Source organism: Cygnus olor, chromosome 2 (genome assembly GCF_009769625.2).
Source record: "Cygnus olor isolate bCygOlo1 chromosome 2, bCygOlo1.pri.v2, whole genome shotgun sequence".
Lineage (NCBI taxonomy): Eukaryota > Metazoa > Chordata > Aves > Anseriformes > Anatidae > Cygnus > Cygnus olor.
The window spans coordinates 110,616,751-110,637,328 of NC_049170.1; the positions used below are offsets into that span (position 1 = coordinate 110,616,751).

At 36.0% G+C, this 20,578-nt stretch overlaps 1 protein-coding gene across 1 annotated transcript in view; it reads right to left on the reverse strand.

Moving 5' to 3' along the window:
* Nucleotides 1-20,578, reverse strand: part of ROCK1 (Rho associated coiled-coil containing protein kinase 1) — an 89,744-nt gene that overhangs the window by 40,255 nt on the left and 28,911 nt on the right. The window contains 10 exon segments of the mRNA XM_040550182.1: nt 3,281-3,347; nt 5,780-5,939; nt 6,168-6,259; nt 7,521-7,659; nt 7,954-8,098; nt 9,936-10,020; nt 12,603-12,778; nt 14,019-14,156; nt 14,940-15,040; nt 19,082-19,163. Coding sequence (XP_040406116.1) covers nt 3,281-3,347; nt 5,780-5,939; nt 6,168-6,259; nt 7,521-7,659; nt 7,954-8,098; nt 9,936-10,020; nt 12,603-12,778; nt 14,019-14,156; nt 14,940-15,040; nt 19,082-19,163 — 1,185 coding nt within the window.

Here is a 20,578-nt window from a genome sequence, read left to right on the forward strand (position 1 = left end):
GCTTTCCCACATTTCCCTCAGCATCCTTAGAAGAGTGTAGAGGAGAATTACAGTCCTAACCTAGATTCTCTTCAAAGCAATATATGCAAGTGGTTCTGACACTTTGTTGTCTTGTTCCTTGTTCTAACTTCAAAAACTCTGACAATTGCCTGACTCACTTTGCACAATCATCCCAGGAAAAGGAGCAACAAAACAGTTCCTCCTATGTCCACCTCTTCCTCTTTTTCCCCCATAAAGTACATTTACAAGAACTAAAAGTGATCATGAAAGAGGAGAAATTATGCTCGTCTTCATTCTTTCTTGATAGCAACAGTAAGTGGTCTCAAAAAGGACTATCCTGTGTTCAGTCCTAAACCAGAATTTCAGTCTGGAGACATGTTATAGCATGCTTTACCCATATTAAATGGGAAACCTATAGTTGAGATTGGTTTTGCCTGCTTCCAGGTAGGCATTACCCTTAATCCCTACTTTCAATCTTTACTCCTTCCAGTTCCAAGGAAGGAGCATCATGGTGCTCCCAGGAACCGGAGATCCTTTCTCATTTCTTCCTTTTCCTTTCTTCCATACTCTTAAGCTGCTCTCAAGTTTGCAGAGGAAGAACACAGACGTAGCAACTGGGGACTAACCACAAATTTTATATATTTACTATTCCTTACTCTATGTATTTAACACTACCTACCAGAAAGCCTTGGAAGAACAAGGAAATACTGCAAAGACTTCTCAGCAGTTGCATTAATTACTGGTGTAACATACAACATAACACCATTTGGAAGAGACAACAGTTGTAGTCAAAAACCACAGAGACTGCTACTAAAGTAAACACTGAGGAAAAAGGAAGGACAGCGAGTACACAACACATTTATCCCATTGGTACAAACCACTGAGAAATGAAGCACAACTATTTAAAGGCTAGCTCTCACTTTAGTAAAAAGGGATCACATGTAATGCACAGAAATAAAGGATCAAGAAGTTTCAACGTAATTGCTCTTCCATTTCCTGGTTACTCATTTTACAGCCCCTTCCAGACAGACCACATAAAGGAATTAAATGGGATGGATGAGGAACAGGTCTAAGAAGACATCTGGCAACTGAAGTGTTCCTGTACTGGATCCTACTGGTTCAGACCCTCCATTGCTTCCTCTTGCTTCTTTCTCTCTCTCAATACTTTTATAGTGCTGTACCCCAAGGGGCCTACCTAAGCTTGCTGAGCAGTCAAATGACATTGATGCAAGACAACAGTCTTCCAGAGAAGTTTTGCACAATCGGGTATCAATAACCTAAACAATACCTTATGAAAATCCTGAGTCACAGTTAACAGAGAATAAAAGCATTCCTGCATGTTTTGGTCTGACTACAGTGTAGAAGCCAAGCAAAATCCCTCTGAAGCTGTCATACTTTTTTGTTGTTGTTGTTAAAGCACAGCATTTTGCATCTGGTTCTGCACCCTGAACAATGAAAAAACCTGAAGACCCAGTTCAGAAGAATCTGTTGATCTCCTCCTTAATATCTGAACTGCTCAGAGGAGTTTAGGGTAGCACTAAAAGAAAATAACCAGATCTTCAAAGAGGCCTGATATTCAGTTAAAGGACACTGAATTCCGTTTTTCTCCAACTTCAAGGTCTAGTTCTGTGAAGTTTTACACTCTTGCAAAACCCAATTAATTTCTTGGAAATTTCTGGCACTCAGTCCCTCCCAAAAGAACCTCAGTAACATGCCAAAATACAGAGTAGATAACATTGTGTTATATTTCCAGAACTAATTAATTTGCTAACCATGTGTCAACATTACCGTTTTCATTGCAGCATGTAATGAAAGGAAAAACAGCTGAGAAAAACTGGGAGATCAAAATACTCTGTAATAAAGACTTAACATTCATTTAAACCTATTACCCATATCCTTCCACAGCTTCCCCTCCCCAAACTGTTAAAAATCAGAAGACATTCAAATATCCCCAGCAATACTGACAGGGCTGTAGGGTTCTTTAAGCACGTGTAGGTGCCATGCCAGGTAACCCACTAATTCTGACAAGTCCACTTAATAGCTACCTTCAAAGTCAACCAAAGGCCAGCACATAGCTTTAAATATTTGCAAATATTTCCAAGCCTAGCTCTGTTTTTAATTTTGCCATACCAACAGCCATGTACTGATGAAGAAAACAAAATTTATGGAAGACATCAACTTTCATAAATAAATCAAAACAATTCAGTGCTTAATAAATTCAGTTAGCCCAATAAAATACGTAAGTAGTTCCCCTGCCCTTTACAAGTTTTCCTTAGGTAATACCATATACCACTAAAACATTTATATTACGAGTTCAAGAGAAAAAGGAACATGCATCAACATCTGCTTCTCTTTGACTCTAAATGGAAAACATAATAGAACAAGATACCAACAAAGTAAATCAATCAAAGCTAAAAAGACGTCTTTTAGAGTTCATTATTGTTTTTGACTGTGTTTTCTACTGGAAAGAAAGCCAATTTGAAAAACATTAAAGCAGTCTAAGGAAATTATCTTAATTTACACCTGAACTTACACAGAATCCAAGCACACCTTATTTCTAAATTTCTATCAGCTTATCTTCCTGGTAACCTGATTGCCAAGATGCTTAGGAAGCAGTAACTGAAAGAGCTTCTGAACTTTCCTGCGAGCTTGTTAGGTGAACTGCTATACAAATACAGCTTCTCAGTGCCCCGAATCCCAAAAGATTGTGGGGCACCCTTGGGAAGGAGCAGAACACCTAAGCTTGGATATTTTATTTGGAAAAAAAAAAATTAAAAAAAAGAATTCCCACACTGCCATATTGTCTGCCACCTCCCACTTGGCTCACAGGGAACTCAGAAACCTTAGCTCCAGCTCCAGTGATGAAATAGTGGGCTGCTGGAAAGCCCAGGCTTCCTTACTATAACACTCATGGCTAGATTTGATGATCACCACAAAGCCAGCGTACACCTGGGATAGATATGGCACTCTGAAAACATTGCACAAACTCTTAGATATTTATAAAGATAAAAACTGTGAATCCTGTTTCACAAGAAGAGTACGCAGTTTCAGCTACTTTATTCCGATTTGTGAAAACTTATGTTTTAGGAAGAACTGAAATTCAGTCTTTTCAACAACTTTGATAGGCAAGCCATACTAAATAGTTTAATTTTATTTACTGATCTCCCATATTTCAAACACTAAAGCAGTTTGAGACATCTAAAATTCAAAGAATTTATACTCATATACGCAACAGATTCTTTTCAAGGATACAATAAAACCGAAAACCAGTGAGACATACCACACTTTTATCCACATTGGAGCCTGTTCTGTTGTCATTGGAATTTTCTGCAGAGACAGATAAATACCTGTAACAACATTAAAAGTTATTTTAAGAGTTGTTTAAAAGCAAGGTTATGAAAAAAACAGAATATAATCATGATAAAAATAAAACCCTCAGATTTTTGCTCCGAAGTGTAGATAACCAAATAGTAACAATCAGATTTTTCACTTCTGTACTTATTACATTTCAAGATTTGAGCACATTTACTTGAACTAAACACAATTAATTGTAAAAATTGTCTTCAAGCGTAAGGCGGTAAGTTGCAGAAGACGACCTCTTGAAAAAAGGATTTCTGCCAAGTATTAACACAACCACTTTTCTTTTTTTTTAAATAACCATTAAAAATCTTTGCTTTCCATGGTTACAACACTCTCATTGGCTTGCATCCCATAAATATTTATTCAGGCACTTATGAAACAAGTAGTAATGAAGCAAACTCTGCAGAGATTGTGTGTGCGTACGTAGCTTCCAAAGTTACCAGGAGTTCCATATGCAGTTTGTCCTGAAGCGAGAGTTATTTTACATAACTGTTCTCTTAAAATACCACAAATTTCTATTTGTCATAATTCTAAAAGTCATGTAAATAAATAAAAGTGACTGCCTGAGAATTCCTTCAGTATTTGGTGTGATATTCTTGGCCTGATAACTGATCTAGAGAGATATGAAGGGTTCCTAACCCATCAGATTATGTTAGGAAGAAATCTCCAACACGTGAGCTGAGGAAGACGGATGCATCCCATCTTTTCTTTCACATGAACAAAAACCTCCAAAATAAAAGCTGAAGGCACCCTGCAAAACCCAGGTCAAATTAAAAATCTAAACAGCTTACGGACAATCAAGTGACAAAGAAAAACATTAGAGTTCCCTATAGAGAAAGGAGTTGGTCTCAAGTACAATAATAAACCACCATATTTTCTAGTTTGCAATCAGTGAGATCACAGCTGTTGAAGATATCCTATCCTAAAAGACTGTAAGACTTCCTTTAGTGACAGAAGTCACATCATGTTCCTACATCCCCACTGCTTTAAACTCTACCGCATACTTGAAGCATGACAAAAATCAAAGGAGATGGAAGACATTTGAACTTTTTCCTAAATACTCAATTGAACATATTGCAGCATAAAAAGGGAATCAAAATTAGGACTAAAGATTTAGCAAGTGCAAATGGTCATTTCAGACTTTTCAAGACTGTCACACCGGAGTATTATGGGATCAAAATCAGTTCTAGAACAGCATTTCCGTTCCAGTAAGTGTACAAAGTAATTATAGTATTTAGTAGACGTCTTCCACAACAGCTAAATACAGTCTAAGTTCTCTGAATTCCTGGTACTATCCCCACCCCAAGAATTAAAAGGGGAGAGAAGAATTTCTGTTATTAACAAGCTTCAGTATGCTACTTCACCTTCTTGATAACACATTCCAAAGTCTACCTGAAAGGCAAAAATTAAGACTTTTTATTATAGATTAAAATCAGAACAATAAGTAAAATTCTTGGACTGCTGAACTCACACAAACTGTCTGCAAAGCTTGCAAGCCCTCTATTCCTTACTATGCAGAAAGCAACAACAAATCCAACTCTTTGCAGAGATGGAAATAATTTCACCACAGGCTTGGAAAAGTGGTTCCTCTTCTATCCAATAATGGATAACAGATTTATTTCCTTTAAGGCTTTCCTATCCTGAAATACTATTAAAACTAACATCTACGGGTCTCTATCTGACATGGTCTACTAGAAGACTTAGATCATTTTCAGCATGACTGACATACACAACAATTAAAAGTATCTCTCAAAGAAAAATTTAAAGATTTTTGAATGTAGATAGAGCTATCGACAGTGCCTACATTAATAAAAACTGTTAAAGTATGAATCAATGCAATTTCAACTGATGTCATTTAAAGTTTCCTAAGCAACAGTGAAAACAGTAAAGCATCACAATCTCACTGCAGCTGATGAGTACTTTGAAAAAAGAAGAATTTACCACAGGTGACAAGCAAGTAGAAAATAGAGTATTTCTAGTAAGCCAGAGAGAAACTAAGACAAGGTTTACTTTATCACATGCCTACAGTGATGTGAAGTGTGGAATCCTTGTATAAAATTCCCAAACTGTGATTTGCAATGAAATAAACTGACATTCACATCCCCAGTTCACGACTACATGGATACTTCATTGATCTGTAGGCAGCTCTGCCTAGAAACCACAACAGCAAATTTTTCTTACTCAGTTTCTGCCACACCATGGTGTAACATGCTTAATACAGAACAAAACATTCACAAAATCAGTGCAATATTTTAAGGTACTGATGACTAGTAGTACTGGCTATCAAAGTGTCGAGAAAGTGTAATTTATTAGGATTCTGACTCATAAGTAAGAATCTGTATAGGCTTATATTTACATAAGAGTCAGACAGGAGGCTTGACAAGAGAATATACCATCAGTTTGCTTTGTCTGTACATACCGACGGTTGCTGTAATAAGTAAATCCTACAAATGGAAGCTGGTTGCCCACAAATGCTTTTGGTATGGGAAACGTTTCTTCTTCTCCTTTGTCTTCTTCCAGATCATCGAAATTACTAGTGTCTATGTCACTACTTAAGTCAGGCACAACTGGTGCTACAGCTAGAAAAAAAAAAGGAGAATAATTATATGCTAGTAATCATTTTATAACTCAAGTGACACAACCAAGAGTTTTTTGGGTATTTCTCTTTGGTGTCTAAGAAATTTCATTCCATCCTGCAGTGTAACTAAGATTTTAAATTTCATTAAAAAGAAATACAGCAGTTCTTTCACTAACATGATACATAAAGTAAGGCAAATCACTGTCTCTGAGAAAGGCATTATACTTACTGTCTCTGAGAGTTTCCCAAGCCCATTGATCATTTTTGAAGAAAAGGTGCCGTTTAATTTCTTCTACTCCATTGCGTCCTAGTCTCACTTCCCTGTAAAGAGTTTTTTGGTTTCAGTATAGTATGTAAGATTACATAAATCATTCCAAAGGAAAGACAAATCATAAGGCGCATCTAACAACAAAAGGGAAAAAAAACAAACTCTCAAACTAAGGCATGAAATAGGTATACCTCAAAACTCTCAGATGATGACAACTACAGCAGCACAGCAGGTATATTTCAGAACGCAATCTGTTTTTAAGACTTGCCTATAAGAACTGCTGCTGCTACTCTTTCCACCGTCATGGACTGGCTAGGCAGCTGTCAAGCAGAAGCTAGATTCCACTCTTACTAGGAGTTTATGCTGTTGCTTGAATCCCACGAAGCTCAGCAAATGCAACAGCCCCCCTCCACCTTTGCAGCCCCAGGTCTCAAGCAAAGGTTGCAAAGGTTATTTTTATATTAGTAAGCAGTGTGGGTGCAACTAGAGTCCACCCACAAAGGGGAACAAACCTAACACCCACATTTCACACAGCCTTTCTTTGGGTTGACTCTACCCTGATCCTGTGGACTGAACGCCCACTAGGAGCTGGGATTGCATTAGGGGCACTCCTGAAATGCACCATTCGCTTTAGTTTTGTCCCAAAGGAATCCATGCCCCTCACACTCTGCAACATAGACCAATGTAACAATAGCTGATAATTAGGAGTAACACTTCACATTCAAACTAAATTTATAAGCACTCATCCTAGCACCATTTCCCTTCCCCCAATATACATGATACTACCACAGAGAACAGCAGCAAACACGAGACTCCTCTCCCAAGTTCTGGGACTGGACAATACTAATCTGACAATACCACCTGTCCAGTCTGCAGTATCTACTGCTTCAGGTTAAACAAAACGCTGATTCAGAGTAGACAATGTGACTTAAAACCCTAAGCAACCGAAGTTCTAAAGAGTTATTGACTAAATTTAAGACAGCCTTGCCGTACTTTAAGCAAGAGGCTAACACTTTCTCACATTTTTGTAGCTGATAGACAAATAAAACCCAACTCCTATGAAGGAGAACATTCAACTAACAGAAGTGCATTCAGAGCGCGTACGCTTATCTACAGCAGCACCTAAACAGGAACAGAGTTATGCTGCATTCATGCCAATACTATCAAAGTCCCACTTCTGTTCAGCAGTTTAGAAACCCCCACAAAATATATATAGATACACACGTACACACACACACACAGACATGTTCTTTCAACATGAGAAGTTTTCTTAATGAAGATTCACTTTCATTTTGAATAAGGTTTAAATCTCACCTATCAGTTAAAAAGGCACAAATAAGGTTTTTCGCCTCTTTAGAGATATCATTGTCATCAGGGAAGGTAAGGGAGTTCTTATGATTCATAATCTTGCTGTATGTTCCAACCAAAGAATCTGCATAAAAAGGTGTATCACCTGAAAAAGCAGCAATGCAAAAAATTAAAAAGTAGATCAGAAGTACTGTATATTTGGTTTATAACATTTGAATTATGCATGCAACAAAATGTAAGCAACTAATTGAACAAGAGGTAAGGACAAATGTTTGAGAACTGTACTAGATTATTTTTAAGACATTTTGCAAACACCACAGTGAGTAAACCAAAAGTTATGTCAAGAAAGTAATAAATTAAACAGTTACAAGCAGCACTGATATTTTATTATAGACTGCAGTTAAGTACTGCACTCAATTTTGATTAGCCTATGACTCACCTACAAGCATCTCATATAGGAAGACTCCAACTGACCACCAGTCACACTCTCTTCCATAGTAACCATCACCACCCTGGGACTTCAATACTTCGGGAGAGATGTAGTCTGGTGTTCCTACAGCTGTATCACATCGTACCATACCTTCCTACAAAGAGAAGGAAAACAGACAGGCCCAATTATAAGAACCAAAATTGCAAGCTATTTTCAAGAGTTTATGAAGCCTAAGTAACAGCAGCATAATCAACAACTTTCATGAACAAATGGGTGGGTTTTTTTTGAATGGGTAATTAAACATTTTTAATTACTAAACTACTAAAGCCAAAGCAAAGCACTGGACTTGTCAAAGTTAACACAGTGGAAGTTACTTTAAAAACCTCTGTTAATATCCAAGAAGTAACCAGAATTGCATCTCAGCCTTGTAAACACAGCACAGCTTCTCCTGCTCATGCCAATATAAATGTCTTATATACTGCCAGGGTATAGAGTAAACAAGGAAAGCTCCTCTCAAAATAGGCCAGCAAATCAAGGATTTTGCTGACAGGATCAGCTAAACTAAGTTTTTCTCCTCCAACACAATATACTTAATGCCAGGAAGACTGCAATGCAGATAAGGCCCTGAAATTTGAAGAAGATAGACTTCAAAATGTGTGACAGATGAGAAGAACGTTTCACGTTCCTCACACCCCTGAGAAAGAACTAGCAGAAGAGATCAATCACATTGGAGATGGCATCTAGAATGCCAAAGTGGCAATCACCCGATCCTTTCCAGTGTTCAGGCACTTCTGGAACAATCCTAGAAATAGATTAGCAGAAAACTTGTACAATACATAACTAAGGAACAAATATAGCTAATGAACAAATCTAGTGTTGCATATGCAGCAAATCCAGAATACACCTAAACTTCTATCTATGCTGAGCAGTTTCTTTCCCACAGAGCCACTTTCCTCTTTCAAGAGGCTAGAGGAACCCAAGACTAGGCTCTTCAATACACAGCTCGTTTATTTAGTACAGCACAAAATGTAAGGTGTTGTTGACATGAGTTTACTTCTGTGACACTAACACACAGCAAAGGTTCATAATATTTTACTTGCTTTTTGGCACTTACAGCTTAAGCACAAGGATATTTTTCTGTATTTCAGAAGTCCTAATTTTTAAGAGCAAAATCAAAAATGAGTCTGTATTAAGCCAAATTACGTGTCAGCTATTCCACTGTGGACTGGAAGTGGACTGGTTGCGACTTAAGGAAACTATTTGAATTTGTACACGTAACTTGCACTTGGTTTTCACTGGTGCCTTTTATTTATGGCAAGGCAGCTGATTTATTCCAAAAGCAATTTATTCAAAGCTCCTGGAATAGGTTGAGAACGTGATGTATATATTACCCAGACTCTGTTAAAGTATCACACATTTAAGGTTGCTTTCTTGGTATGTAGGTGGAGGCTAGGACAAACCAATCACAATTTTGTGTAGGGAACAACAATGCTTCACAGTACTTAAAATAAAATTATTTTTTTTTTAATGACCTCAAGATATATTTAAAAAAATTAAATTCTGTGACACTCTTTTAACCTGTTTCCTTCAGATTTGGCTTTTATATAGGTCAGCTTATGCTAGTATGTATAATCAGGATTCAGCAACTTGGACATGTTTTCCATCACTGAACTTAACTAGGTATCTCACTTTTTTTCCATCAACTTTGACAGTCAAAGACTTAAAGAAATAATCCAGAGGAATCTATAAGATAATAAATGGCTTGACTTCAGGAAGCCTTCCTAATAAACAGTATAGAGTTGATGCAATCCCTACTTCAAGAGCCATTTTTGCATTCTACATTGTCATTTAATAGGATGCATAAATAATAGTAATAGCAATAGAGTGGAATCTTGGACATTTTTCATCTAGCTATTTTTTTCAGTGTGTTTTATTTTCACTTTTACATGTCTTCCTTTCACAAAAGGAAAAAAAAATCAAAAATTGTCTACCTTGTTCATCTTCATACAAGTACCAAAATCTGCTAGTTTTAAGTGACCAGCTTTATCTAGCAGCATATTATCAGGTTTCACATCTCTGAAAAGAGAAAAACATTTGTGTAAGAGTTAACCAGTCAATTTAACTTAGGAAAACAAAAGACAACTATTTTTCAGATGTAACATGACAAGGAAAATACAACATGAAAACACAACTATTTCCTCAATTTTTTTCCTTCTTATAGTATCATGTCCCACATACAGACTGTGGAACTGAAGCATTAAAAAAAGTGATAATGGATGTGGGAACAGTCTAAAGTCACCAAACCTCAAACGTCAAGTTTTCATAAAAACCACTAACTTGCTGAAGTCCCTCTCTAGTAGGATACAGCTACACAAAAGGAATCCATTCTGGTTGTGAGATAACCACATATAGAAAGTTTTCATGAAGTAACTGTAAAGTTCAGCAATGCTAACAGTACTAAGTATACTACAGCAGAACCACAGTAAAAAAACAATTATCAAAAATATAATGGTTTCAGGTGAAAGTATATTTCTGGGACCTCAAATGGAAAACTCTGGCCACTACAATGAAATGAAGTCCTAGCATTACCTCACCTCAGGGTGTGCAGCAGAAACGTATCAGTGTACACACAGAATAATTTTGGTTGGGAATCTTTTATTTATTTTTTTGAAATACTCTTAGTCCAACTGCCTGATCAAAGTACAGCTAAGGAAATCAGTTCAAACTTCAAAGTTGCATTCGGGTTCCTCAGGGTCAAATTCAGTCAAGTTTTGAATTTTTTCCAAGGATGGGGATTTCATAACCTCTCTACAACTCTCTTCCATTGTTTGACCACCCTCACAGTGAAAATTTATTTCCTAACAAATAACTGGATATTCACAGAACAAACATCTGCTGGCCATCTGCTCCAACCCTCCTGCTTAAGCAGGGATACCTAGAGCAGGTTGTCCAGGCACCTTTTGAAGATTTACAAGGAGGGTGACCCCACAATCTTTCCGGGTAGCCTGTGCCAGTGCTCAGTTAACCATTGCTGCAACTTGTGTCATCCGCTGCCTCTCATCCTTTCACTGCAACCATCTTTCCATTCCAGCTACGTTGGAAACCTTGCTAAAGTCAATGCAAACAACATACACTGCTTTCCCATCATCACAGAAGTCAATCAGGTTAAGCAGGCACATTTACCCTTGAGTAAATCCATGCAGGCTGTTCCCAATCACCTTCCTGTCCATGTGCTTGGAAACAGTTTCCTTAGAATTTACTCCATAATCAGCCTACAGTCCCCTGATCCTCCCCTCCTTGCCCTCTCAGGGCAAGATGGGAGGGCCATTTCTTTCCTTCCAGTCAACAGAAACCTCCTGATTGCTGCAGCCTTTCACTGGTCATAGAGAGCAGTATCTCCTGATATTGGCTACCTTCCTCACAACTCTCTGTGTATCCCACCAGCCTTGGACTCATATATGCCCCGTTTGCATACAGGGGACTCAGTTTGACCTTTCTCTGCCAAACTAATGAATGCTTTACCCTCCAAAGCCCTGCCACCAGGCACAGGTGCCTGGGAGACCTGAAAGCAGACCTTATAAAGAAAGGCTGAGGCAAAAGCAGCAGACTCAGACCTTTCCATGACCTCTGTCATGAGCCTGTATTTTCATCAGCTTCTGTTCAGTCCTCAAATTCGAGTAAACTAGTTAAAAACAAATTCCAAAAAATCTGCCGTCAAAGTAATCCGGAGTTTGAGGAAAAGATTGACAGTGCTTTTGGCAACTTCAAATCTCTGTTTTCTAAAGCTTGCCAATACAACTGTACAAATGGTTCAGCCAATTTATTCCTTAAATGTGGCATAGTAGCTATGTAATTTATGATGCTATAGATTCTACTCAAGCAATGGATTAATAGCTTTTTTTTTTGCTTTGCTTTTGTTTTTTGAAAAAACTTAAGTGTTAACAGTGATCTTCTGGCCAAACTACAAATTGAGAGTATATACACTAAGTCTTTCTCAAGCTGTTTGTGTATTTTTAGTTGAAAAATTTATTCTCCTGCTTCTAGTAAATATGGTTAAAAGCTAAACAGACAGAAGTTCAAATATCAACAAAAGAGAACACTCAATCTATCTGACAAGAGACTATAATTCACTTGAGGACAAGTACGTTAATATGAAACTAACCTAAGTCCCTTCACTCTGTCTCTATTTTCCATCTTGCCCCTTATAAGAAAACAGGTGGCTGGGAGATTTTCCTCACCCTGCTCAGTTTCTTAACAAGCCACTGATGCCAGCTGAGGCTTTAAATGCAGAACTGAGAGTTAATAATTACTAATAGTGTATGCTACTGCTATCAAATTCTCAAAACAGTTTCTTCTAGTCAAGAAAAATGAATTATTTTGGGGGCCAACTTGTTCATGCCACTTCAGTTCTATATCTTTTGGTAAATTGGTACAATTTTATTATTCCCTAAACTGAGGAAGATCATCCTGCTGAAAACCTTTACTTTGACTGTGTTACCTCAGCTTTGTACCTCCTGATGACAAGAAGTTTTGAAGTTGTAAGATGGAATAATTGTGAAATAATAATGAAGTCATATCAGCAATTTTAAAATGGCCTTAAAGTCACTCTGACAGCACTGGGATTAAAACAACACTAACAATATTTTTTTCTTTTTCACCTGTGTATAAAACCCATTGAGTGAATTGCATCTAATGCAAGAACAACTTCAGCAGTATAAAATCTTGCCCATTTCTCAGGAACGTCGTAGTTGCTCATTAAATTCACAAGGTCCCCACCAGGCATGTATTCCATGACCATGTAAAGGTAACGATCATCTTGGAATGCATAAAATAACTGTAAAAAGAACATAAACAAAAGAACAAGTCACTGAGTGCTCCAGCTGTCTCATCTTTTGCTTGTTGAAAGTCCACAGAATTTCAGTGCAAATTCATTTACAAAGTAAAATAGTTGCTACAACTACTGCAGCAGCTTTGCATCATCCAGTAGACCTCCTAAAAAGGAATTAATCTCAAGTCAGTTTCTGCCAGATCTTCCATCCCTTTATGTTACTACAGAAGCAGTAGAGTTCTGGTTACAGATTTTGGTATTTATTGCACCAAATTGTAATCATTTCAAAGAAAGCTCATTGCATAAGAGGCCAAGATGCTTCCTTACTCCCTGGGACACCAATTGACAAATATGTAAACATGGAACTATTGTATTTCAAACATCTGCCTGATTGTATTTGTGTTATCACAAAATATTTATTATTCTACGGTCAATGTATTCATTGTTTAGAAAGTGAACCTATATTTTAAACAATTGAGAAAAATATTTCCCTTACAGCAGTAAATGCTTCGTTCAACACGACTTGTGCAAGTAGGTTTAAGCATGGTAACTTAAATGTTTCTGAAAATCATAAAACAATTTTGCACTATCACTCCCAGACAGATAGTAATGTAGTTGCATATTTGATTTAGGTAAGTCTTGAATGATTTTTAGGTAACTCTTGAATGACTTTAATTCTAACTTAACAAAAGTATTTACATGCTTAAGGGTAAGAACAGTTTAAATGAACAAGTTAACATGTGCACACAAATGTATGATGATAGCTTCAGGCATTATCCATATAAACTTCAAAGGCAGCGATGCCTCCCAAAAAATTGTCAGTGATAAAACTGAAATGAGGAAAACATAACCAGAGCAGGCATAATTTGCAGTCATATATACACACAAATCGGAATATACAGAAGCTACATCTTAAGCACTGATTTCTGATATGTTGGCTACTTCCAAAAGTACTATAAAGCAGACTCACCAGTTTTAACTTATATCTGGCAAATAGTTTTAATAACAAACAGAATAGCTTATCCTGTATTTAAGACAAAACACAGTTTTGAAGGAAGCACAGTATCAGCTATTTGTTGCAAACAGCAACTGTTAGTTACTGTTAGTAATGCGTTACCCTGACAGATCCAGATCAATGTAACCAAAATGGGAGTTCGAAAAACTAAGACACGTAAATATAAGTCATGCAGTATTGTAATAGAACAATTCTACCAAGACAACATTTTCAAAAGGAATCTCACTATACCTGAACAACCCAGGGACTATTAGCAAAAGCCATAATATCCCTTTCTTCCCAGAAGAAAGCAGAATCTGATCTTTTTATCATCTCAAATTTGCTTAGAAGTTTCATAGCATACACTCTTCTTGACGACTTATGCCTTACCTATGAAGACAAGCACGACATAAAACAACACGTTAGTTTCCCACCTTAATATATGAAGAACATCATGAAACGTCTTTTTCCTGCTTCACTATTTAATAGGTTTCATAAGACTCTTCACATTTATAAAGAATTACATATTGTGGGTCTACAAAATAATTATATTGCATTTTCTGACAATATATGCATTATTCTTAAAATACTTGCTAGAACTATGCAGAGTCCATAGGCATAAGTCACTTTATGACTTGTAGGTGCATATCTCTAAAAGCGCAAATAACGGCACCTATTAAATACATAAGCATTTTCCAGAGATCATTAGCATACACGAATACTTGCTGCCTATTTCTAGCTTCTCCCACCAATTCTCAGTTTAATAAAGCACCATGAACAAGTCCATTAATCTATCATAAATATCATACACATCTCCTCTCATCTTGTGAAAGACGTCTACAAGACTGCTGTATTCCTTGAACTAGCAGAAATTCTTCTAGTCTTGAAGAATTGTTCAAGTGTCCATATACAGTGGCAAAGGCTAATTTTGTTGACTACAACTGATATATATTCCACTTTACCAGAAGCATGCCTTATAAAGCAAAATAAGTGTGGATTGACAGTACTGAAATGCAAGATTCTCAGAAACATTTCCATGGGATAAAAAGAAATAAAAATTCATTGAGCTTAACACTATAAACCCTAAGACTTCATCTTCTGAACATTGCATTCAGACGCAGACACAAACAAATTTGACAGGTATACATCCAAATGTACAGAAACACAACTTACCAACTGAACCTCCCCGAATGCCCCTCTACCAATCACCTTCACCACTTCATAATCTTCAGCTTTCATGCGCAGATCTCTCATTTTATTTACTGTGTCTTTATCTGTATGAAAGAAAAATCATATTTCGTATATAATCAATTTAATTAAACCCATTCATCTCATTTTTATTTCTCATAATTATTGCAAGATATATTCCTCTTTAAAGGGGACTTCATTTTTAACCTACCTCCCTACTGGAAACCACGCTGCAGACTGCATGACCTCATTCTCATTACCGCAGTAATCAAAAATTGATATAAAAATAATGCAGTAACTACTGTACAATCAAGTTACCGGAGATGTTAATTTGGGAATTTCTTTTAAAACAGTTATCTGGAAAAAAAAGAGCTAAGCAAAAACTTCATATCCAGCATGATCTTGCTTGCAAGCAAATCTGTTTAAAAAGATTATTTCTGGATAACTCTGGAATACATCTGAGAAAATATCATAAAGTATACATGAGAGATGCTTGAAGAAACTATTTTTTTTAAATAAGCTTTCTGTATTCTGCAATTTTATTATTCCTATTGCTCAAAAAAGTAGATTTTAATTTAAAACATGCAGTGGGAATCACTGTAATTATTTATATAAACCTGTCATTCTATAAACTACAATAATTTACAAACTCCCAGTGGGCAGATACTCTAATTCCAAATTTGGTCAAAGATTAAAACAGTCTATTTTAATCCATGTGGGTCAACGCTGGCATGAGATTACATGGAAAAGCTTCACATTTCAGTATTTCTAAAAAGAAGGAGCAGCTACTAAAACAGACACACTCCTAATAAAATACGTTATACAACAGTATTTTATTTTCAAAAATAATATGCTAGGCCTAAAAGCAAACTTTAGAAAAAAGTACAGACGGGAAGAGAAAGAAGGAAAAATGTCATTTTTGGAGTTCATGTTTTAAAAACAGATTTGGCAGACAACAGAAGACTACCCTTAGATTTCAATATACAGAGGTCATTATCTAAAACAAAGCAACATACATACAATTAAGATCCGTTATGATTTTATAATGTTAAAGAAACAAATAGCTTTGTTTGAATAAATAATCTCTTGAATTACTAATGTGAAGCCATCCCTTTACAATGCAGCATGCCAAAAGCTGATTTCAATAAATGATGTTAAATCTGTAAATTCTGACAAATTATTTCACATAAGGATCAAAATATTCAGTAATTTGAAAAAAAAATGCATTGCCCTATTTGCCCATTGCAAGGTGAAAAGCTGAGCTATAGCAGAGGATGGGTAGGACTGCACAGAACTGATATGCAGCAATTCTCATGACAGCTTTCCAATTATTGTTAACTTACTGCCTAATAATCTCCTACCAGAAAGTCTACCAATTCTGAATGACAAATCTTTACATTCTTGCAAAGACAAGCTAGGCACAACATAAATGCATTAGTGTTTTCAATTACAAACCTCAACTATGGCCAAAACAGAATAAAGGAAAATACACTAAGAGCAATTTAAGCTAAATATTTTTAAGTAACGTAAACCAGGCTTGTGAGCAGTTGCAAAATTGCAATTTACTGCTTGAGAGACATACTAATGCCCAGTATCTTCAGACAACACGTTACACTAACAGCAGCGTTGGAAATTTTATCTTAATATTCAAAGATCTGTCAGACAAGGTTTATCAGGCTGCAACATATTTGAATAGGCAGCTCCAGATGTCCTGCTAACAGGGGAGGACACAACCAGCTTACACTTTATGAGCAGGTGGGGTGGCTCCCATGGCAAAAACCAGCAACTCCAACTTGGCCTGACATTTGGTGATAAAGCTTACACGTTGTCCAGAAATAAACCCTAGCATCTTGAATAGTTGATCTCTTTATTCTTTAAGTCATATATGGTAGAAAATTAATGAGGTTCCATGTCTGTGCAAATAACCCTCACAACCTTAGGCAACAGAGGCAGATTTTGAAGACAGAATCTCCACAAACATACAACATAAACCCAGATAAATACAGGAGGGGATAAGGACAGGCTCATAGGGCAACCATCAGTCCATAAAATAAAGTAAGCAAATTCTGATTTGCAATGTAAAAATTCATTTTAAAGTTCTAGAGTAACGATGCAAACTGTTTGTACAGCTAATACTGCAAAAAGATTTTAAATGATTTTCTATTGAAACTGAAGTTAACATGAAAATGTTCCTATACATCTTAGAGTATGTACATAAAGCCTTTTTTATTGTTATTTAAATCAGCAGTTTGAGACAAACTAGATTTCGCAGTTCCCTCTAAGGTCACTACTTATACCCACAGCTTGTTTTTATATTCCAGTAAAGACAGCAAGATTACAGTTCTAAAAGCAGTCTGAAGTGAAATAATTAGGTCTGTTCTCCACCTTCACATTGCTTCAGGTTACATTTTACACGGGGTATAATTTACACCTACAATATACTCATTATCAGACTGTAAATAAAAGTTTCCCTTTCCTTCACTCATCCCCAAATGCAAAAGTGAAGAGTTTCTGAAACTGATGACTTCACTATACATAACAACTGCATTCAAAATATCTGCTGAAATAAGTATTTCCTTTGCCTAATCCAACTTCTCCTTTCTCCAGTTTCACCACACCTTCTCTGCAAATAACTAAGTATACAAAATGTGCGTGTAACAATGTGTACAATTTCAAACATAGCTTGAACTGTGAAAAGTTAAACATTTGACCTTAGGTATTCCAGCAACCAGCTTACATGCAAGCAAGCCATAAACCAGATCTACTGGACTCGTAAATTACTAGAAATAGGGAATAAAGTAAAATAAAATCCACAAATTCACTATCGTGGCTTACACATGGACTGAGTAAACTATGTAAAAATGCCTTGGAAAGAGAAACAAAAATTTCAATGAAGCAAAGACAAAAATTAGATTATTTTAATAAAATTACTCCATATTTGCCACATTTATTACATTTAATTACAATGTTTAAGCTTGTAAAAATCTAATAAAAGTTAATTTAATTTCAAGGCTTCCCATTCAATCCACAGGCAGCAGCAAGTCTGGAACCAGCAAACATATCTGTCATTATTTCCAGAATTTGACAGTAGTCTGTAAAAAAGCTCTGAAGTGTTTTTCTTTGCTTCATTTTTGTTTTTTAAATATGAAAATTATGGAAATATGGCTTCTATTAAAAGAATCAACTTTATTCATTACAAATATTATTACAGGCGAGAATCTGCAGGAAAACTTGTATTGGAAAAATACTGAGTAAAATGATAAAAATAAAGCGATTTCCTTCCTAATTTTAAAATTAGTTATGTCTGAAGAGTAAAATAAACAGTATGTGATTTTTGAAATTCTTTCACAAAAAAACAGGAATCAGAACTCATAAGAAAGTGAAATAGGACAGTGGTTATCTTCCAGTTACAAAAATCAGATAACAGAAGAACTGCTGACACTATGGTTTACCACTTTTTAAGTATTCTTTTTGCTGTCTACACAATAAAACCCAAAAGATGGTTTTGCACCTGTTGATTTTATTTTTATTTTTTTTTAAGATCATGAAAAATACCATGGTGACTTAACATAATTTTATGTATGTTTAAAAAGGGGAAAAAAAAGAATAATTCTACAGACACATCAGTGACATGCACAAGTAAATATAGCAGCTATGCAGTATTCTCATGCAATAATGAAAACAGACCTTTTATACTAAAAATGCCCACAAAACACACGTTCTAGTCTGTCAGTGAACATTTCAAAATGACTTCTTGACACTGCAGATATGTTACGGCATTTTACTGTTAACTACTTATAATATATTAGTACATGCAATTACAAAGCAAGTTATGGGAATCCAGGAGGTTGCCAAGAACAAAGATAGAAGCCTTTTTCTTCAAAGGTTCTGTGCCACTGAAAGCAACACCATTTATATTAACTTGGACACTCAGTTGCTGGGGAGCAGATTTCTGTAAGTAACTGTGTGAGTACTGACTGGGAAATAAATATGACTCCTAAAACAATTTACATCCAAAAACTTAATGCACCCAAATTCTCTAAAAGCCTTTCAAAAAGCTAGAACCTCTTTTATTTTAGTTGGTATTTATAGTCTGTTAGTTAGTAATCAAAACATTAAATACTTACACCTGTTTAAGAAGTTATCAATGTTCTTATTTTTTCTTAAGGCGGGAAAATCCAAGTCATATACCAAAGCATCTAATCCATCCTGGAAGAGGGGAGGAAGAAGGCAAAGTTAAGTGTTTGGAAAAACAATTAATAATTAAAAATAATTAGAAAGAAAGAAAGTTTCTGCCAGTCAATGAGAAGATAAAAATGGTTGTCCCCATCAATTTTCCAAACAAATGACATTATTCATATTTAAAGATTCAATTAGGAGTTACATATCTCTAAAGGACAGATGAAACAACTGTCACTCCTCTTCCACTGAGCTCTTCAAAACTTAATCTTCATCCCTCTCAAAACAAATATACTTCTACGAATTATAATTAACCTTACAAGCCCCACATTTACATGTAAAGTAGTATTTTTTCCAAATACGAAAACTACAGATAGCAGTTCTAATGAAATTCAGTGTTAAGAAGTCTCAACGTATCACACAAGAGGCACCTGAACATTAGGAGGCCACTGGCAAAAAAGGATGATGATGATAATTCCAAGAGTCAACTCCCTCCCTCCTTTTTAATAATAGCAATTAAGATAACAGAGTTATAAACCAAAAACTTAGTGCTGCATACACATGTAAATTCACAGATCTTTCACTGAATACATCCCTATGACCAAAAAAACAAAAGGTCTTGTTAAGTGCCATAAATTTCCTGACTTAAAATTTATGGTATTAATTTTACAACAGGCATACAAGACTCTTCAGCAGATTTTATCTTCTCAGAGAAGAACTAAATGAAGTGTTGGTTGAAAACCACAGGTACAGTATCTAATGAGAAACAATCAAGTATTTGAGAAAGTTACATATAAATAGCATTAGGTAATTTTCTTTGTCAACAAGGTGGTGTGTAAGTCACAACAGCAAAAACAGAGGGGAAGGTCACGAAACACAAACCGCTGGATGCTAACAAAGTATGCCAGGGAAGTACCGCTATTTACTTGTCCCACTGCCACCTACGTGTCCATGCTATCTATTACTGACCCGTTGGGAGTGAGGTATTAGACCAGACATCTTTGATCTGATCAGGTCAGATCTGAGTAGATCTAGGTTTGACAGTTTTATAAAATCCACTTTTATAAAATCATGTAACATGGGATTGAAAGCTGATCCATCAGTCCTAACTACTACTTCCTTTGAGAGACTACGACTGAAGTAAAATCATGCTAAAATTCAAAACCAAGGGTAAGGAATTAAGAGTACAATGATAATCAGAACTACTTTAGCGGCTGGATGTTATTCTATTTGTTAATTTCATTAAAACATTCCTCTGTTAAGTCAGCTTTCCATACAGTGGCTTAGCTTGAACTCTTAGAAACGTTACAAGGAAAATGATAAAGGAAAGTATCACTATATTTTCACAGCACTTCAAGTCCGCTTCTACATCCTGAGTGTATTAAAGGATCATCATTTTGAACTTACACCGATGACAAAAAAGGAAAGCAAACGACAACGGAAAA